We start from the raw sequence: 22,471 nt of genomic DNA on the forward strand, positions 1-22,471 counted from the left end.
GGGCTGGCCGAAAGCAGCCTGCTGTGCCTGCTATTGCTACTGGCAAGAGGGCAACGGGGGAAGGAGGAAGGAGCAATGCCATATTGCTGGAGAGAGGAGGAGAAAGTTTTAGACTAGATCAGGGGTGTCAAAGTCGATCCTCGAGGGCCGCAATCCAGTCGGGTTTTCAAGATTTCCCCAATGAATATGCATGAGATCTATGTGCATGCAGTGCTTTCAATGCATATTCATTGGGGAAATTCTGAAAACCCGACTGGATTGCGGCCCTCGAGGACCGACTTCGACACCTGTGGACTAGATGAAGCACCGATGGTAAGCTCAGAGGCTGGGGATTTTGGTACATTACATTACATTACATTACATTTGTGATTTCTATTCCGCCTATGCCTTGCGGTTCTAAGCGGATTACAGTTAAGAGAGAACAGGACATTACCGAGAGAATTACATAACAACGATTTAAGTAAATTACATGTTGTGGTATAGAAATACAAGTATAAGATATCTGGATTTATCGATAGAATAACTTGACAGGGTTCAAGTAGTTACAAGGTTCAGTGGGGAAAACAATATAGGCAACTGAAGAAAGATACCTAACTTTGAAGGAATCAGTTAAGTGGATACCTAAGGGAGATGCTTATTTAGGAGAAGGTTAAATGGATACCTAAGGGAGATGCTTATTTAGGAGTTTGGATATTTTTGGTAAATGAGGTTCAAGGGGATGACTAGTGTGTTATTTGCTGGGGAGAGTGCATGTGCGATTGGGGAGGGGAATATTAAGTAAGGACGTGTTTTTGGAAAAGAAATGTTTTGATTTCTTTGGTACCCTATGGCTCACCTGCTCCAGTGGTTGAGCTGGACCCTGGTTGCAAAAACAATGCAAACCCTCTCACCTGGTAATGTTTCAGAGACTTGTGAAGGAGAACACGACCTTCTTTCCAGCGGTTCTCCTGATGTCCACTTGCCCACAAAACCTGATCATATTCCTCTGGTTTCTGATAGCGAAGTTTCACCCTCAGTGTGCCAACGTGAGGACCAGACATGTGGTACCAGAAAGTCATGCAGTGTGCAGAATTCTGAGATGAAACCACGGGGCTTAGCAGCCTTGCAGCTTTTCCTCTTTGCCTTTCATCGGCTTCAGAATAAATGAAATTGCCGTCACCTGTCGCGACAATAACACAGCTTGAGAACAGTGACCGCCTTTCACATCTAAAAAGGACTTTTAAGTGCAACATACTTGGAATAACTGTGGCCTAGATTCATCAACAGAAAGCCCCATTGATGCACATGTAGTAAATTATGAAACGCAACTTAAATTATCTGCTGTGAAGGATTTTTACCTCAACACAACTATTCCTGAAATATTTAGGAAACCAACCTATTCAATCTTAGTCCTTAACAACCAAGTGCAAGAACCACCTGTCGCTACATCTGTACTTTGTTTATTCACTCAATCTGTAACATTTCTAATCATTGTAAACCGCATAGAACTTCACGGTCCTGCAGTATATAAACTGTTGTTATTATTATTATTTGCATCGAAATATGGAAGAATTTACAGTATTTTGCTGTAATATTTGGGCCCAGTTTCTATAAAAGATGCCTAAGCTTAGGTGTGCCTAGCCATCTAGGTGCCTAACTTGATTATTTAAAAAGCTTAATCTATAGCAATAACAAGCAATTTGTATTTCATAATTAGCTTAAATTAAAATTAATTGGATGGGAGGAGCCTACCACTTTCAGGTAAGTGCTTAGTCCAAGGTGCCTACCAGAAAGTAGGTGTGGTTAGGGATGGATTGTGGGTATGTTATTCATGTAGGTACCTGTTTTGGCATAAATAGGGTGAGCCTAAGGTTCAGATGCCTACCGGTGCCTAAGTCCACTTTAAGTGCTGCTAGACCTGATTCTATAAATGGTGCCTAACTTAAGATTGACATGTGCTATGTGCCACATTCCTTGGTTATGTGACATCATCACATCTGTACATGCTCAGAGGCCTTGCAGATGCGGCCCGAGCTCAGGCAGAGCTGGGGGACTTTCCTGCCATCTCCAACCAGCAGCAAATGAGCCTATAGCTGCTTGCAACAGGAACTCCTATCCCTGAACCACTGGTACCTATGGCGGGACAGTGATTTACAAGGATTCCACCTGCGGGTGAGTCCCCCATTGCCACCAGAAAAGGATCATCCCGCAGGGATGAGGGGAGAGAGGGAAGGAAAGGAGATGAGGTTTGTGTGGAGGTGGAGCTAGAGCAGGATGGGGTGTGGCTGGGGACGAGGCCATGTGTCCTATTTTTTGACTTACAAAATATGGTAACCCTAGTCTGAAAAATCTCACTCTTTAGTCTTCAGTCTCACTCTTTGGGATGGTTCATCCTTGGCATCTCTGTGAGAGGGCACCTCCAAAACATTTGGGGCCTAGGCAGTTTGCTTACTATGTTACTATTTTCTTGATGCATTTTAGCTTGTGGATTCCATCTTCGAGTAGGCTTGTGAATTATAACAATAAGAAATTTTTATATGTATTTCATTTCTAGTGTCACTCAATGTTCCATCTAAGCTGTATGGAAGTCCTCAGTCTGTGTTTCTGCCAGTGAGAGGGTGCATCAATATCTCATTTTCAATCATGAGGACAGACAGGTGCCCTGGGAGGCCTGAAGAACCTGCCTGCTTTGTATGACTGAAAACAAGACATTGAAGCACCATTCTCCATTAGCAGGAATATGGGCAGAGGATTCCCACGCATCTTAGAGGGAATATTAGCCACAGCCTGACGCAATGCCTACTGTACCGGAATGTAATTCACCTTGAATTACACCTGAAAAGGTGTGAGCAAAATCCAAAGAAATAAATAAACAATGCATAATCCTAAAATCAATCAATATAGGGTAAAACATATAATTTTCAGTATTAAAAAATCAATCTATATATATAAAATCGGAGGTATGTATGTGTGTATGTGTGTATGTATGTATGTGTGTGTGTATGTGCCGCGATCACGCAAAAACGGCTTTACCGATTTGAACGAAACTTGGTATGCAGATCCCTCACTACCTGGGGTGATATGTTCTGGGGGTCTCGCGGCCCACTTGCACACATGGGCGGAGCTACAAACAGAAAATCAGATTTCACCCATTCATGTCAATGGAAAAAATGTAAAAAGCTGCCATTCTCACAGTAATTCAAAAAAGGCTTGACCGATTTGAACGAAACTTGGTATGCAGATCCCTCACTACCTGGGGTGATATGTTCTGGGGGTCTCGCGGCCCACCTGCACACGTGGGCGGAGCTACAAACAGAAAATCAGATTTCACCCATTCATGTCAATGGAAAAAATGTAAAAAGCTGCCATTCTCACTGTAATTCAAAAACGGCTTGACCGATTTGAACGAAACTTGGTATGCAGATCCCTTACTACCTGGGGTGATATGTTCTGGGGGTCTCACGGCCCACCTGCACACGTGGGCGGAGCTACAAACAGAAAATCAGATTTCACCCATTCATGTCAATGGAAAAAATGTAAACAGCTGCCATTCTCACAGTAATTCCAACTATAAAACACTTTCTATGACACTATAACCACTAGGGACATCGTTTCTATTCTACCACAGACACCATACATATAGAGTTTGTATGTTCTAACTGTGTTTGTAACTGTTTCCTTCATGCACCCCAGTTCATAATGTTATTACATTACATGAGTACTCACATATCCTGAACTAGGAACACAGGTTCCATTCTGAACCGGGAACAAACTGCATGGAGTTTCTTTTCAACCTGAGTTTCCACATATTGAGTTGTTTAAATCAATACTGAAACTTTTGGATGCCACTTATTCCAACAGATCTTCCTTTTCAGTTTAAGAGATTGCAAATTCCAGTGAGACTTGCATTCTCTATCACAATCAACAAATCACAGGGACAGACTATTACATACTGTGGAGTGGATTTAAGATCCCCCTGTTTTTCCCATGGACAACTCTATGTTGCTTGATCAAGGTTGGGTTCACCAAGAATTTATATGTTCTTGCTCCTGGAGGTGAAACTAAAATTGTTGTTTATAATCAAGTTTTGTGTTAGTTGTATTGTATTCATTTTGTCAAATATTTCACATTATAATTTGATTATTGTACTTTTTATAAAGCTGTAAAAAAATAATTTCATTCACCACTATAAAGTATCTTTATTTCAATCCATTTACTGTGTTATTGCTATAATTAAATACCCGTGCAACGCCGGGGCATCAGCTAGTTAGATATATAAACAAGCATTATTTAAAAAAAACAAAAAAAAAACCCTCAGACATGGCATTATCAATAAAAATAAATAAGTCCAAAGCACCCCACTGAATGGAATGACAAAGTTTAAAGCAAAAATCAAACCAAAGATCAGCCAACCCTCGAAAAATAATAAAACCTAAAGATAGCTCTTGTAGCCTAAATATAGCATCAATGACAGGTACCAACACAATACAAAGGGCCTCTTCTATCAAACTGCGCTAGCGTGAACCGCGCTGAATGTCCTGCGCTGCTCCCGAAGCTCATAGAGTTCCTATGAGCGTCGGGAGCAGCGCGGGCCATTCAGCGTGGCTCTCTGCGTTAAAACCTGCTACCGCAGTTTGATAGAAGAGGCCCACAGTCTAAAAACATTACTCAATATACAGCAATTGTGATAACAATTGTGTTGTAATAACTCCTCGGAGGGACATATACTTGTCCTCTAATCTAGTGTTTTTCAACCTTTTTGCACCTATGGACCGGCAGAAATAAAAAAAATTATTCTGTGGACTGGCATCAGTCCGTGGACCGGCGGTTGAAGAACACAGGGCTAAGTCGTGGGCCAGACCCTGCCCATCTCTACCCAATCTCCACCCCAGACCCCGCCCCCATAATAGTACTAATTGCACCTTGCACGTCCCCTGCCTCATCTGGAAGCCTTCCCTCTGATGTTGCAACGACAGAGAGAAGGCTTCCAGTTCAGGCGCAGGACACGCGTAGAATCACTGCCCATGGCTTTGTGCACTGAATCAGTTAGGAAGAGGGAGCTGGCTCGAAGATAACGCCGCATCGATCGCACCGTGGACTGGCGGTTGAAGAACACTGTTTTGGGCCTGATGCACGTGCTGGCCCTGTGGGACGGCAGGAAATTTCTGTGGACCGGCACTGGTTGAAGAACACTGCTCTAACCTAATCTGTCTGGGAAGGATATTCAGCGATAGGATGCTGCTGAAGAAAATGCTCTCTCTTGTTTAATTGACCATATCTCTTGGAACAAAGAATAACCTTGTAGCTCTTTTTTAGGGAAATACAAAACCAGACAGTTTGGTGAGGTTATTCCTTTTCAAAGCTTTTAACTTCAGCAATGGAAGCTTAAATCTACTCCTGCTCACACAGGCAGCCAGGACAGATTTGTTTTAAAGGGTTGAGGTCTTCTTCTTGATAGTCTTCTCCAAAATAATCTTGACTGATTTCCACCAAATGTAGTTTCTAAAAAGCTTTCTTTGGGAGACCCACAAACAAAAGATTGCTACAATCTTAAATAATTATTACCAATGCCTGTATAATGTTTCTAAGGTAGAAGTGTATAGAGACTTGAATGCTGTTTGATTTTGTGTATGTGAGACATTTTGCTTTGAAGGGGGAGTTTTCTTATCCCCATTTAGCATTTTATCCTTGACACAACCTGAGGGAGAAATGTGTCCACATCGGGTTTTATGTGTTCAATAAATGACAGTATTCCTTGTAAAACTGGTATGCGCCGTGTCTTCTGTTAATGTTTCTAAGGTTGCATGAATACAAAAATGGGCCAAACTGGTACACCAGCCATAGATGGCAGAATGTTTGTTTGACCGTCTCTAGAAGACATTGACCTCCTTGTTGAATGCTGAATCTAATGACACTCCAAAATTCAAATTTTAGAGCGCAAGGAATACCATTTATTAAGATAAAAACTTCCCACTCAGTCTGATACAAATAAACAACTAATCTTGAGTCCTTCATACCAGTGGCATAGTGTGTGTATGTGTGTGTGTGTGTGTGTGTGTGTGTGTGTGTGAGGGGGGGAGGGGTGCTGGAACGTCCCAGGCACCATCACGGGGCCAGGAAGTGACGTTAGAAGGATAGTCAACGCTGCTTGCACTGGCAAAGATTTAAAGAGGTACCAGAGGGAAAGGAGGGCATGAGTATGGCATCAGGGGCAGGGAAGGAAGGGGTGTGTGGAAGGAGCAGGGAGAGGGAGAGGAGGGTGCGGTGGGGGCGTCCCCACCCCGGGTACCCTCTACCCTCACTAGGCCACTGCTTCAGACTCATTCTTGCTCATATTCCATTTATGGTCTAACTTCCAATTTGAGATTGCAACCGAGCAGAGTTTTAGTTACCTTAAGGCACCTTTTGTATGTGTTAATAAATAGAGTTAGGCATCTGGATCCTGTTTATGAAGATTTCCCTGCACAGAGAGGCAAAATCCAGTTTTACTAGGTGGGTAGACTGAACTGCGTTAAATATAGGTAGGGAGAAGGCTCGTATGTGCTACAATAGATTCGCATTATTTGCACCTGTACCTAACTCCATCCACAGAAGCAGCAGGGGCGAAACATCTGGGTAGGCTTGAAAATCAATTAAGGGTAGGTGTGTACAAGTACTTGTATACTTTGATGCTTGTGACTAAGGCCCTCTTTTACTAAGGTGCACTAACCGATTAGCATGCGTTAATCGATTTAGCGCACGCTAAACGCTAACGTGTGCATGTTAGTCTATGGACGCGTTAGCGTTTAGCGTGTACTAATTCGATTAGCGCGCCTTAGTAAAAGAGGAGGTAAGTGAATATTTTACCTTTGATTGTCTAAAATCACTCATACCGTGTTTCCCCGATGGTAAGACACTGTCGGGGGGGTCGGCCAGGGGGGTCGTGGGTCGGCTGGGGGGGCGGGTCGGAGGGTCTTGGGGGGGGCGGTCGTTGGGGGGAGGGGGGTTTGCGTCGAGGGCAGGAGGGCCTGGGATCCCTCCTGCCCGTAATGTAGTGCAGGGTGGGGTTAGGGGGTCGCCGTGGCCAGGAGGGTTTGGGCTCCCTCCTGGCCCGAACAACTAGCGGGGGGGGGGGGGGGGGGGGGGTCACCAGGGCCAGGAGGACTTGGGCTCCCTCCTGGCCCGATATTGTCGGGGAGTTGGGGAATCGGCGGGGCAAGAGGGCTTGGGCTCCTTTTTGCCCCGATCGTGTCGGGGAGTCGGGGGGGCAAGAGGGCTTGAGCTCCCTCTTGCCCCGATCGTGTCGGGGGTGCCAGGGACCACACGGAGTCACCCACCGTACCACCCGATTCGGGTAAGCGCAGGTATCGGTGGGTGGCTTATTTGCGGGGGGTTGCCTTATTTTACATTTTTTTCTAAAAAGAGGGGGCTGTCTTATTTGATGGCCCTGCCTTATCATCGGGGAAACACGGTAGGAATTTTCCAGGTTTGCGATACAGACAAAAGTGTTAGTTATGTCTCGGTCAGGTTGTGTCCCTTCAGGTGATTTTTCTTGAAGTATGGATGCTTGTTCTGTGCTACAGAAGCGGACAAACTCAACTTGAAGGTTTGGATTATCCGCAGCTAGCTATTAGAGCAGAAATCTCATTTTAGGAAATGGCTTTGCATTCAGCTCTTAATCTGAGACATATTTTTCCCCCCCCCCCCTCTGCCATTCCTGGCAGCAAAGCGCGGATCTTTTCTCCTCTCGTGATTATCATTATGACTGGAGGTCAAGCGCTCGGTCATCACTGGCTTAATTGGTGCTTCACTTCAACATGTCTTTTCGCTTGATGTCAGTCTTCGGCTTACATGAGCTCTTAACCTCTTTTAACTGTCAGATCACACTGAGGCATTCCACTTTTCCTTGCCTCATTTGTTCCACTGTCATGGCTTTCACTCTACTTAATTACGTTTAGTTATTTTGATGTCATTTACATTTTTTTGAGTAGATTTGAAAGTCAAACCATTTAAACTTTTCTAAAACTTTGGGCCTTGGAAGATACAGTTTTAAATGCCTCCCGGTTGCTAGAGTCCAATTTCATCTAATTTTCTTGTCATTCCCTTTGAGCACTGGGCTGTTCACAGCATTAAGGAAGCCACTGTGCATGGATCCAGTGAAGGATGTAGCACCATAGCCATGCCAGCCGTCCTTTTTTTCTTTCTTTTCTTTTCTTTTAGAATCCAACATAATATTTAAGCATGTACAAGAAATCAGAACAAGCCAAATATACAGTGACAGCCAGATTACGTGCTAATCAAAGGGTAACTACAATCACAGTCAGACCTCCCTCCCAAGGCACAAAAAATTTTAATAATTGCTGGGGTTCAAGAAATAACAAATCATCACTATTAAATTTTACATGACATATAACAGGAAATTTTAACAAGTAAGATGGCCCCATCATCGAGATCCTTGGGCAGAATCCCGCCAAAAAGTCCTTACAGGAAAAAATACAAACACCAGATCCCAGAAACTGTACATATATAAATCTGAAGTTAATTACAAACCCCCAAATTTCAGTCCAGTTTCAGGACAAAGATTCTTACTGTTTCAAAGTTGGCTGATATAGGGAAAGGTGTTTCTCAGGGCTCTGCCCTATCAGCGTTGATAATATCTACATGGCATCAATTGTTATCATAGAAACATAGAAGATGACGGCAGAAAAGGGCTACAGCCCATCAAGTCTGCCCACTCTGCTTACCCACCCCCTGTCTATGCCCTAATGACCCAATTTCCTTATCTTGACCCTCGTAGGGATCCCACATGGGTATCTCATTTATTCTTAAAGTCTGGCACGCTGTCTGCCTCGATCACCTGCACTGGAAGCTTGTTCCAATGATCAACCACTCTCTCTGTGAAGAAATACTTTCTGGTGTCTGCAGCAGCCACTCTCTCCTCCTCTCCCTATTGGCTAAGGCTCTTAACATTTGCATCTCCTCTTCCTATAGGCTAAGGCTCTTTACCCCTGCATTGTGATGTCTTAGAACTTTCTGATTATAGAAACATGATGGCAGAAAAGGGCTACAGCCCATCAAGTCTGCCCACTCTGCTTACCCACCCCCTGTCTATGCCCTAATGACCCAATTTCCTTATCTTGACCCTCGTAGGGATCCCACATGGGTATCCCATTTATTCTTAAAGTCTGGCACGCTGTCTGCCTCGATCACCTGCACTGGAAGCTTGTTCCAATGATCAACCACTCTCTCTGTGAAGAAATACTTTCTGGTGTCGCCATGAAATTTTCCGCCCCTGAGTTTGAGCGGGTGCCCTCTTGTGGCCGAGGGTCCCTTGAGAAAGAAAATATCATCTTCCACTTCGACACGTCCTGTGAGGTACTTAAATGTTTCGATCATGTCTCCCCTCTCCCTACGTTCCTCGAGAGTGTAGAGCTGCAATTTGTTCAGTCTCTCTTCGTACGAGAGACCCTTGAGCCCCGAGATCATCCTGGTGGCCGTCCACTGAACCGATTCAATTCTGCGCACATCTTTACTGTAATGTGGCCTCCAGAGTATTTGAGATCTTAGGTGTTTCTTACTGGATATATGCTGATAATATTCTTTTCTTTTATTCAGCAGACGTTCAGAATCAAAGATGGATAAGTCAACTGAATGTGGTTGAGACTGAGGGCTCCTAAGTGATACTTGATTTGTAATTTGAAAATGATAAATAAAGAAAGAAAGAAAAAAAAAAGAAACTGAGGGCTCCTTTTACAAAGGCGCGCTAGTGGTTTAACGCGCGTAATAGCGCACGCTAAACCGTCAGACACGCTAGCTGATACCGCCTCCTCTTGAGCAGGCGGTAGTTTTTGGCCAGCGCAGGGGTTAGCGCGTGATGAAAAGTCGCATGCGTTAACCCCGCTAGCGCGCCTTTGTTAAAAGAGCCCTGAATGTAAACAAGATGGGATGTGGGTTGGGAGACACTGAGGTGCATCTTGGCCGCAGAGTGTATATGAGGGGGATGTTTGTGTGCAGGTTATGAAAAAGATGAACTTGTTAGGTATGAGGCTTGATTCGAACCTTAACATGCAGTTTCAAGTAACCCAAACGATTCAGTCCTGTTTTGCTTAATAATTTCCTGGCTGCAGCCATGTGACTACCTGACAGAATATTATATTGTTGATATTTATCAAAGTCATGTCTCTTTCCTTAATAAACAAAGTTTAAAAAATAAATCTTTTTCTGTCTTCGACAACTGAGAGTTATAAGGTCTATTTTGTCACAATCCAGTTTTTGAGTACTTTGTCAATTGAAATTATTGCCATATTTGGGTTACTGCAAAACTATAGTATTTACTGTGGAGTATTTGAACAGTTTCTTACTAGGTTACAGTTGTTCAAAATATAGCTAAAGACTAATCTTTTTAGTTACAAAATTGGAAGGGCTTTACCTCTTTTGTGCAAATTGAACTGGTTTCCGATTAGATACAGGATTAAGGGCTCCTTTTACTATGCCGTGTTAGGGCTTTAATGCGAGGAATAGCGTGTGCTAGTGCTGCCCGATTCACGATTCGAATCGATTCACCGATTCGAATCAGGTGAATCGATTCAAATCGATTCTTTTTTTTTTTTTTTTTACCAGCCTCCCGATTCAATGGCTGACTAGTGTGAGAATTAACCGGGCCTCTACCCTAGCACAGAGAAATTTAGCGCTGCCTCATTAATTATTGACTCTAAACTCACCACGGCTGGCTGGCTTCTCCTTGTAGCGTTTCTGTTGCGAGCCCACATGTTCTGACACGCCGAGAGGAGAGCAGAGGCAGAGAGCTGGTTGGAGTGTTGGGGGTGGCGCCCGCTGTGAGTGCACGGACAGCAGACGAGAGTGTTGCCTGTGCTGGAGACTCCTTCCTCGGCGATTGTGGGGGGAGCGGTGTGCACTGAGCTTTGGGAGCCTACTTTTGGAGGTGGCAGACCTTTGAGAGCGGGTGTGCCTCTTAGGAGTTGATAGACTGCGGTGGGAGCCAGTGGGAGCCCCGTGGAGTGGCGGGAGCTTTCTTGCTGATCCTGTTCTGCCGTGGAGATTGTTTGTCAGTGCCTCTGCTGTGATAGTGAGGGCTGTTCCTGACGAGTCTTGCGAGAGTGGCTAATACAACAGCCTGCAGGATCGCAGATGCTATAGCGATCCCTGCAGTTGCCCGTCGTCCTCAGCGGCACATTCTCTCTGCTATGGTCCTGCTCCTGTTCTGACATCAGGGGTAGGATCGCGGCAGAGAGAACGTGCCGCTGAGGATGACAGGCAGCTGCAGGGATCGCTATAGCATCTGCGATCCTACAGGCTGCTGTATTAGCCTTAAGGTAAGAGTGGGGAATCTGGGGGAAGATGCAGGCATGTGGGGGGGGGGGGGGTGTGAGCAGGCCTTTGCAGTGGGGAGGAAGAGGAAGAGTGCCTTCACGGGTGGCAGGCCTTTGCGGGGGGAGCAGGTCTTCACGGCAGGGAGAAGGCCTTCACGGCAGGGAGGCAGGCCTGTGCAGAGGGAGGAAGAGGAAGGAGTAAGAGACGGGAGAGGAGATGCCAGACCTGGGGTGAAGTGAATGGAAGAGAGAGACCAAACCACAAAGAGGGGGAGGAAAACAGAGGAGAGGTGCTGGACTAATGGAGAGGGAGAGGGAGAGAGAAATGCAAAACCACAAGGGGAAGGCTACAAGAGAGACAGATACTGCTCCTAAGTAGGTAGGCAGGGTGCAGGATGGCAGGAGAGATAGTAGGAGAAAGCCTGTACCTGGCGAAGGGGATACAGGAGGTAAGGAAGAGAGAAAGAAGAAGCTGGATAAGGGGAGAGATAAGATGCTGGGCATGGAGGGAGCATAGGAACAGTACTGGAGATAAGGGGGACAGTACTGGAGAGGAGAATAGGGACAGGGACACAGAAGAGAGATGCTGGATGAAAGGGTAGTTGAGAAAAGGAGAGATGGTGGATCTGTGGATGGTGGGGTCTATTGCTGCAGCTGCAGGGGGATGGAGAAGAACAAAAGGAAAGATGGCAGACCTCCGGGGGAGGAGAGGGAAACAGAAGGGGAGGACAGAGATGGAAGATGAATGGCTAGTACAGAGAGAGAAGAAAGAAGGAGCACCTGGTCAGAAGACAACCAGACCAACATGGGACCAACATGATTTGAAAAATGACCAGAGAACAAAAGGTAGGAAAAATAATTTTATTTTCTGTTTTGTGATTACAATATGTCAGATTTGAAATGTGTATCCTTCTAGAGCTGGTGTTTGACCGCAAACGTGAGCTAGGATTTATCAGAGAGAGGAAAAGTATTTTTTGTTTGTTTATTTTGTTTACACCACAGGTCCAGTGTGGGTAGAGGGCAAAGGGAGTGAAGAGGCTATAAAATAAAACCACCAGGATAGGATGTTTGGAAAAAAACCCCAATTGGGCAGGAAAATCGAATCGAATCGAAAAATCGATTCAATAGGCTGAATCAAATCAAATTTTTTTTCCCGAATCGGGCAGCACTAGTGCGTGTTACATTGCCGCGTGCGCTAGACCTTAATGCCAGCATTGAGCTAGACCTTAATGCCAGCTGGCGTTAGTTCTAGAAGCGTGGAAGGGCATAATCGAAAGGGATTTCTAAGTCCGTTTACGTCCATCTCGCAAGTCGTTCAAAGTTAAAAAGAGCCTAAGACACATTTTCGAAAGATACGTCCAACTTTTTTTTACTTTCGAAAATCGTCTAATTATACATCCTGGCGATCTGATCGTCCAAGCCACTAAATCATCCATCTTTATACCACAGTTCCATCCAACTTTCCATCCAAGTCCAAAACGCCTAGAACAAGCCCTGTTGGATGTGGGAGGGGTCTGCAAAGTGATGGACTGCATACCCAGACATGCCACCTAAATAGTTGGGTACCTTACAGGGCACTGCTGTGAACTTCACAAAAAGGGTGCCATGGCTTCTCCTCACTACAGCTCCCTTATAGGTGATGGTGAGCCCTCCAAACCACCTTCAGAATCCCCTAGACCCACTTATCTACCACCCCAATAGCCCTTATGGCTGCAGGAGCCACTTATATGCCAGTAAAAAAGGGTTTTGGGGGTGTTTAGGGGAGTGCATATGTTTAAGCATCAATGCAGTGATTACTGGGGCTTATTGGTATGGGTCCTCCTCTCTATGAGTCCCTAACCCAACCCCAAGACGACTTAAGCTGCCTCTGGGCTGGACGACTAGGCTTTCCTATGCCAGGCGGCCAGGTGCTGATGGTCTGGAGGCTGAAATTTAAAGTTGTGAATAAAATTTTTATGGGGGTGGGGGGGGTTTGATGATCACTGGGGTAGTGTGTAGGGGTCTATATTATGTGTTTGCAGTGCTTATCTGGTGAGTTTAAGTGGGTTTTTGTGACTTAGACCATGTTTTACATGGTCTAAGTCACAACGTCCAAGTTCCGTTGATCCTGGGCTGTATAACTTTCAGTTATACATACTGTACGACTAAGTCTAAGCCAGCCCACGTCCCGCCCAACTCCCGCCCTCGACACGCCTCCCGAAATGCTCCATTTAGCTTTGAACGTTGAGCGGCACTATGAATGACTAGGTCGTTTAGAAATACGTCCAAAACCCGTTTTTATTTTCGGCGCTTGGACGTTTTTGAGAAATGTTCGACTTAGGCCGGTTTTTGGACGTTTTCTCTTTTGATTATGAGCTCCATAGCACACGGTAATTTCCTGCATTCGCTAAAAACGCTAGCGCACCTTAGTAAAAGGAGCCCTAAGGTGATGTGTGTAGTACATAAGGCTTTATATGGTAAAAAAAAAATAAAAAAAATTAACATCTCTTTTATATATTCTAGCTAATTTTATTACTACATGGAGTAACTGTAGCTTTAAACTTCAGTTTCCAACTGTTTTTAGAATAATTAGGAAGAGTCAACTGGTATGATGTTTTCTTATCAGCAGCTCAAACGTGGAAATAAGAAGGCTGAATTTGTATATTATTTTTCATAAAGTTTTAAAGACCTACTGTTTTGATAAATGTTATTCTTGATATTTTATTTCTTAGTACAATAATGTTAAGTATATGTGCTCCCCTTAATGTAGGGCACTTGTTGTAATCCGCTCTGAATCTGAATTGAAAATTAATAGAAAATAAGACTATTGATTAGATTAGAGAGTATGAGCATCTCCCAAGTGTTAGGGGGAGACCCCGAATATGTGCAGCCCCCAAGTGTTAGGGTTAGAGGGAGACCCTGAGTATGTGCACCCCCTGAGTGTTAGGGGGAGACCCTGAATATGTGCAGCCTCTGAGTATTAGGGGTAGGGGAAACCTTGAGTATTTGCAGCCGCCAAATGTTAGGGTTAGGGGGAGACCCAGAGTATGTGCAGCCCCGAGTGTTTGGGTTAGGGGGAGACCCTGAGTATGTGTAGCCGTCGAATGTTAGGGTTAGGAGGAGACCCGGAGTATGTGCAGCCCCTGAGTGTTAGGGGGAGACCCTGAGTATGTGCAGCCACCAAATGTTAGGGTTAGGGGGAGGCCAGGAGTATGTGCAGCCCCCAAGTGTTAAGATTAGGGGGAGACCCTGAGTATGTGCAGCCCCTGAATGTATATTCAGTGCTACTATATGTATATATAGTCATTGGTGCTGACCGGTACATACATACCGCTGATTGCCACTAAAAAGACAACTCTATAACTGGTTGCTATAGGGAAATACTTTTAAAACCAATAGGAGAACATTTTTTTTCACTCAGCGAATAGTTAAGCTCTGGAACGCATTGCTAGAGGTTGTGGTAAGAGCGGATAGCGTAGCTGGTTTTAAGAAAAGTTTGGACAAGTTTCTGGAGGAAAAGTCCATAGTCTGTTATTGAGAAAGACATGTGGGAAACCACTGCTTGCCCTGGATCGGTAGCATGGAATATTGCTACTCCTTGGGTTTTGGCCATGTACTAGTGACCTGGATTGGCCACCGTGAGAATGGACTACTGGGCTTGATGGACCATTGGTCTGACCCAGCAAGGCTATTCTTATAAATTTACAGAAGTCTAGCACTTTTGTAGGTAAGGGTTCACTGAGATTACCATATGGCTCCAGAAAAAGGAGGACGGATTGAGACATCCGTGTTTTACTTCCACAATGGAAGTAAAACCCGGATGTCTCAATCCGTCCTCCTTTTTCTGGAGCCATAAGGTAACCTTAGAACATAAGAACATAAGTACATAAGAACATAAGTAGTCGCCTCCGCCAGGGCAGACCAGAGGTCCATCCCGCCCAGCGGTCCGCTCACGCGGCGGCCCATCAGGCATATTGCCTGAGCAGCAGTCCCTGACTAATTTTATACCTACCTCTTCATTTATCTCTAAACCTTCCACTGCTCTTATCTGTACCCCTCAATCCCATTAGTGTTCACTTATGTGCATAAGTGCTTGCAGTGTGCCTACGCACTGTTTTGCAAAGGTGCAAGTAAGTGACCAAGATGCGTATTTTCAAAGCACTTAGATTTACAAGATTCCATAGTATCCTATGGAATTTTGGAAGTCTTCTTTGGAAATGAGCCCCCATAGCGTGTAAATGCAAGAAGGGTGTACATGAACACCTTCTTTCACATCAAGCAGCATTGTGGGGTAAAGACCTAGATCAACTGCTTTCGCCCACTACTTATGAGGAATTCAGAAAATGTCTGAAAACTCAACTGTTCCTAAAGTATCTAGAGTAGACAACTGACCCACTCATCTTCTTTCTCCTCCATAGTGATTCCTCTGTCCTATTAATCTCTTTCTCCTCAACAACGCATTTCGGGTCCTATTAACTCTCCTCTTCCCCCCTCTTAAATTCAATCAATTTGTACCTCGCTTAATCTATTGTAAACCGCATAGAACTTAACGGTATTGCGGTATATAAACTGTTATTATTATTATTATGTTGGAGGAGATGCAGTGTCCCTGCCAGATCTTTGTCTGGTGAAACTGCGGGCAGTCACATATAAAGTGCATAGATAGTGGAGAAGATCCCAGGTTCTCCACACTCCACCCCCAGGTTATCCTACACTCCACCCCCATACTGGTGGGGCAGTCTGTGAGACTATTCTGTGGCCCGGATTCTGTAAACGGTGCCTTAAAAACACGTAACGGTGCCGTTTACAGAACTGCGGCTACAGGAAAGGGGTTTTCAAGACCTACATTTCTGGTGCCTATCTTTCACAAGAATCACATCCGCAGAGGTGCCTTACGATGTCTAACGCCATTTCCGGCGTTAACCACACCTGCAGTGGGTGTTAGGCGTTGTAAGGCGCTTCTGTAAGTGTGATAACGGTGCTCTTTTTGAAGGCAGTTCCATTTTAATTGGTTTTTAATCAGCACAGCCAATTAGTGAACCAATTAAAACCAATTAAATTAGGCGGTGGGAGGGTGCCTACCACCACCTAACTTAGGGCGCTGTTTTTAGAACTGAGCCCTGTCTGTGTAGTGCTACTGAAAATTAATGAGTGGGGGTTTATACATTTAACAGTCTTGGACTACTGGGTTGAAAATGTCTCCAATGAAGAAGTAGCATGCACTCATGTTCACCTGTATGATCCTGAACAGGTCCTGGTTTACTGGTCAGCACAGCCCACTTCAAATCCGCACTGGTGTCATGTACCCAATGGCAGATTGTCTTGTGAGATCCCCAGCCAAAGTCACAGTTGAAGTTAACTTCTGGCAGATCAGGAGAGAATGTAAGAGGGAAGAGAGAGAGAGAGAGAGAGGGGTCATATTAAACATGTCTGTTTAAAATTCTAATGAGTTTTCTAATTTTCCTAAATTAATCTTGCAAAATGAGCTAACTTTGCTTTAAGGAACAGCTAGGCTATCAAATATTTGTTAAAAATGATAATTACTTCTCAGACAGAAAATATAGTTGACACATGGCAATTTCATTTTTCACAAAACAGCTATCACATCCTAATATATCGCTCTGCTATGTGTGTGTTCCACCATTCCCTCTGTACATTCACTGTTCTCAACTCATCTGACAGTCAGAAGGAAACTTGGCTAATATTCATAACCACATGTTCTGACTGTAAAAATCAGGAGCATCTCAGTACTGGCTACGTTGCAAGCAGCAGCAGAAGTGATAAGTCTTGTAAAATATTTAATGAGCTCCATAGGTGAGAAATTTAAAGTCAGTTTAATAAACCCTCATACTGCATCATGTGAGCACCTGACCTGCAGGTTAAGATTAAAGTCAAGCAAGTGGAAGGCATTACATTTCCTCAGCTCCAGACTATGTTAAAGGTCTTTGCCACTCTTCAGTTGGGCCACAAGATGGCAGCGTTGAAAAGGAAAACGCTAAAAATTAAGGCACCTTGCCAATTCCACTCAGCCCAGTTTTCAAAACTAGTTTCATGTTAAAAAAAAAAAAAAAAAAAGGAAGCCTGGTATTATGTGGTTTATTATGGTCAGGATGAGATCACACTTGTTTTCAGTTATTCTTCAACTCTGCCCCAATCTTTTACACAAACTAATTTATTGAAAGTTAGACATTTGATTATCACAAGGAGTAAAAGCAAGCAGACAAAACTCAACAATCTACCACAAGAAACCAGAGGCTTTATATAGTGCAAAACTGGAGAAGTAGAAACAGAAATGTACTCCTCTACCGTGCAAAATACAGATTCAGAGCGGATTACAAAGGACCTTCCAGTTTTGAGTATGCCTACTTTAATGATAGACTCGATTCGGGCCGTGTTTTGGCATCTCTGCCTATGTCTGGGGTCAGAAAGTCTTGTAGTTCAGTATAAAAGATCAAAATACTGAAGTCACAATGAAAAATCTTTGCCCAAACGGGTGGAAAAGAAATGCACTCAGTCTACTCTAATGGTTGATCTGGTGCCACAAAAAGCTAAACTAGAATACTAATGGATTCTGGCATTGGGGCAACCTACATAAATGCATTTGCAGTAACACCATTCCTAGACCAGCAGTTTGTAAATGTGTCAGGGTTACTTGTAATTGCCTTAGTTCGGCAAGTTATTCATATACAGTAAGTGGGAGACATATCTGTCCTGCCCATATTCTGCTCCCTTGCATTTGCACATTATTGGCTGGATCCTATAAAAACCTGTGCAAATTTGCACACACAAAACTGCGTTATCCTGAAATGTGTAGCTAAAAGCCAATTAGTGCCAATAATTGGGTGTTAGCAATCAATTATTGGAATTAATTGGCAACAATTTGGATTTGCATGTGCATAGGGTTACCAGATTTTACAACAGTAAAATCTGAACACATGGCCCCACCCCCTACCCCTTCCCAGCCCTGCCCAGATTTCAGTTGGTGTAGATCCTTGCATTCAAAGTTGGGCACAGAAATCGGTTCTAAGTGCTGTTCTATAAATAGGGTTACCTGGGTCTGCGATGCTCCGCTGGGGCTTGAGTGCATTTGCTGGGTTTTGAAAAGCCGTCCGGATGCCCGGACATGTCCTCTAAAAGGGAGCATGTCTGGGGAAATCCGGATGTCTATAAATGGTGTGCAACTCGGAATGCCATTTCTAGAATAGTGCTCCATGTTGATATTTTGAAAGCCATTTTTTGGAGCGCCATTTGCTGAACCTGGTCCTATGCGACTTACACAAGCCCTTACAGAACAGAGCGTAGGTGCTCTGCTGGGACTTTTACAGAGAAACCAAAGAAACATTGTGGAGAGACGATGATCCTGAAATGGACTTTATTAAAAATGCATAAATATGTAGCAATCCACATAAACACCTTAAGGACCTAGTCTGCTGGGAACACTGGACCCAACACGGTCTATGTTTCTGCAAACAAGTGTTCCTCAGGGGTACCTGCTAGTCCTAGGGTGAAAGATACATGGAAAGGTTAAACAATCCAAAAGTACTATTATGTAGAAGCTCCGTGTGAAACGCGCTTCAGTAACCTGATCAAAAAGCACTGTATCATTTTTGGTCAATTTTTTTGGTTTAGCACTTTTATAGAAACATAGAAACATGGCGGCAGATAAAGGCTGAATGGCCCATCCAGTCTGCCCCTCCACAGCATCCAGTGGCGTATAAGGGGGGGGGGGGGGCGGACTGCCCTGAGTACCGTATTGACGGGGGCGTTGGCACCTATTCTCCTCCTTCCCAATCCTCCCCCGCCACCACACGCATGCCTTCTAGCTCCTGCTGGCATAAGCAGTAGCTCCAATCTGGTGCTCACACCAGCCTCGGCGCTCCCCTCTGATGTTACTTCTGGGTCCCGTGACTAGGATGTGACGTCTGAGGGAGAGCCGACGCTGGCACGGGCAACAAGTTAGAGATGCTGTTCATGACGGGGAAGCTAAACAGGTACGGGGGAAGGGGAGCGCGCATGGCAGGAGGGGGCAGAGGAGTGGGAGGGGGAAGAAGAGGGCAGGGGGGTTCCATCGCCCCGGGCAGCTGCCACCCTCGCTACGCCACTGACAGCATCCGCTATCTCTTCCTCCCTACACACGTGCAAGTAGTGCCGTTACAAAATAGCTTCTTACAGGTCATGGCCACTCCTTTTTTGAATGCCTTCTTTTATAAAACGATGTATTTCTTGAGTGGATCTCTACGTATTTTATACAAGGCTCAGCGATCATTGTAGTATTAACTTTTAAATAAATACACTTAAGTGTCTTTCTGCACCTAAACAACTTACACAAGAACTTAAGAATAGCCTTACTGGGTCAGGCCAATAGTCCATCAAGCCCAGTAGCCCGCTCTCACGGTGGCCAATCCAGGTCCCTAGTACCTGGCCAAAACCCAAGGAGTAGCAACATTCTAGGTTACCAATCTAGAGCAAGGAGAGGCTCTCAAGAGTTTGTAGAAAGGAAGAATTCCACTTTAGATATATTTTGGCAGGGAGTAGATATGAGAAAAAATTCTGTATGGTGTCATTGAATGTGACAGCAGCCTTCAATACAGTGGAAGTGAAAATTTTGTTACATAAGCTGTGGACGGGAGGAGTGGGAGGTGCGTGCACTGCTGAGATGGTTTCATTCATTACTGAGTGATCATAAATTTGTGGTAAAGAGTGGAAGTAGGCTATCTTCAGTGACGTCAGTGAGAAAGGAGTGCCACAGGGGTCTGCTTTATTGGCCCTACTATTTAACCTTTACACAGCATCACTAGGGCAGGTATTAGAGGACTTAGATGTATATTATCACATTTATGAGGATGATATACAATTATTTTTCCTGGTGCAGACAGGAATTGAGTATTTGGTTGAAAAACTGACTGAGTGCAGGGTAAAGATTGAAAATTGGATATATGAGAATAAATTGGTCTTAAATCTGCAAGAAATAGAAGTTATGTTCTTTGGAAAGGATCAACTGTTGTTGCAAATACAAGAGGTGCAGTTGAAGAGATGTGAAAATTTCAATATGGGACTGCTGGGGGTTCAAGTTTATTAAAAATTTGATTTGATCGCTTATAAGATTTCTAAGCGATGTACAATCACTTAAAATTGGGGCTAATACATGCAGCATAATTAAACACAACAAAAACACGACATGGACAAACATACAGATCAAGGTAAAAAGGCGAAAGAACTACAGTAGTTTCAGGACAGAAGAACATGGAAGTTGAAAACACTGGGGGGATATTCATATAGGGGCAAAAGGGAATATCAATTTGGACGATCTAGAGATTAGGAAAGGATAAAAGTGCAAAGAAATCCTTTAAAAGGGCCTTAGGCTTCGAAAGCGTCTTTAAATAAACTTTTTAGGTTTCTTTTAAATCTATATAGGGATGTTTCCTCTCTCAGCTAAGCTGGAAGGGAGTTCCAAAGTTGTGGGGCTGTGACGGAGAAGATATTAGAGTGCAGCGTGTTAATAACTCTCAACGAAGGGTCGGACAAAAGGTGTTGCTCATTTGATCTAAGCGTTCATGAAGGGGCATGGGATATGAAAAGTCTATCTAAAAATATAGGTGCTTTGAAGAATTGTGTTAGTAAAGCTATCTTGTACGTAATCCTATGTGAAATTGGAAGCCAGTGTGCATTCTTCAGGAAGGGAGTAACATGGTCGAATTTCCTAGATTTTGTAATCATTTTTATTGCCATATTCTGAATTATTTGGAGTCGTCTTAATTATTTTTTGCATGATTCCTTTGTAGGAACATATACTACAGGTCATCAAGGGAGCTTTCTTTCAATTGCAGACTCTTTCTAGAGTAAAACCAATTTTGTTGGTATCTGATTTTCGGACAGTAATTTCAAAATTAATTTCGGACACTAATTTCGAAATTAGATCTTTGCAATGCATTGTTAGGTATTCCGGACCTAAATTTCTGGCACCTATCTTTGCCGGGGATCCTGAAAATAGTGCACAGCTTACCGTCAGCTGATTGTGGCAGGGGAAACCTCGATCAACTGATCTGGCAGGACTCCCCAAAGCCGCAGTTTTGGGGCATCCTGCTGACTCAGCAGATTGGGGATTCCCCTGCTGCAATTAACTGATGGCAAGCTGTGCACTATTTTCAGGATCCCCAGCAAAGATAGGCATTGGAAATGTAGGCCTGGTTTTTCCAGGCCTACATTTCCGGTGCCTATCTTTGTGTGAATTGCGCCTATGAAGATGCTTTAGGCCACCTAATGCCACTCCTGGTACTGGCCACATCTACTTTGGTGTTCGGTGGCCTAGAATGCCTACATAAGCATGATTCCGGCACCTTTTATTTAGGCGACAGTAGGCGCTTTATTTTGACCAATTTTTTGCCATTTTAAATGACGTTTCTCAACTTAGGCACTGATAGAATTTCACCCTAAATGCTAATCTATAAGTGGTGCACAACTCGGGGTGCCAAATAGCAGTAAATAATTTGAATAAAGGCATACATGCACATATGTGTACATATACATGCTTAAAAGGCAAAATTCCAACTAAGCATTATTCTATATATGTGCGTATCTTCCTTAGTACATATTTGACATATGAATATCCATAAACACAGAGTTTGGACAGGACTCATGTGTGTATCTTATAGAATACTATAAGTTATATGCAAATCTCTGGCCTTTATACTAGTTCTATGGTTGACGTGCTCACCCCTAACCACATACATATGAGAATATATACCCAGTTTCGCTAGTTGACCATATTTCCATCTGAAGAAAAGGTGCCACATAGACACCATCAGGCACCTAAATATAGGTGCACTGTTATAGAATTACCCCCACAATATCCAAATTTTGAACAAATGCTGGCATCTGTCAGCTTAGAATCTAAAACTTGCCCACTTCTATTTATTTATAATCCTGCAGATCCAAAAGACATTTCTCCCCTTGCATGTCTAAACGAGAGAGAAAAAAGTCTGTAATCATGTGGCGTATGGAAAGCGATAACCACATAACTATGCAATCAAATTAAGTCTCAAATCATTTACATTTTCAAGATCTCACCTAAACTTTAATATGCAATATAGCTATCATTCTATTTACGTCTGCTGTGCTGTTTCAGTTAAGTAAAGATGAAGTCTCAGTTTTACTGAAAGCACACTGAAGGAAAATAGCATGTTTTCTCCCAGCTAATGGAAAGA

The 22,471-nt window shown here is 43.9% G+C and overlaps 1 protein-coding gene across 5 annotated transcripts in view; it reads right to left on the reverse strand.

Moving 5' to 3' along the window:
* Nucleotides 1-22,471, reverse strand: part of NRP1 (neuropilin 1) — a 339,157-nt gene that overhangs the window by 13,628 nt on the left and 303,058 nt on the right. For all 5 annotated transcript variants that reach the window (XM_033931511.1, XM_033931507.1, XM_033931509.1 and 2 more), the window contains exons 14-15: nt 16,501-16,629; nt 891-1,159 (exon numbers count right to left, since the gene is read on the reverse strand). In XM_033931511.1, coding sequence (XP_033787402.1) covers nt 891-1,159; nt 16,501-16,629 — 398 coding nt within the window. The remainder of the gene's footprint in view (nt 1-890; nt 1,160-16,500; nt 16,630-22,471) is intronic.

This window comes from Geotrypetes seraphini, chromosome 2, assembly GCF_902459505.1.
Source record: "Geotrypetes seraphini chromosome 2, aGeoSer1.1, whole genome shotgun sequence".
In the NCBI taxonomy this organism is placed as follows: Eukaryota; Metazoa; Chordata; class Amphibia; order Gymnophiona; family Dermophiidae; genus Geotrypetes; species Geotrypetes seraphini.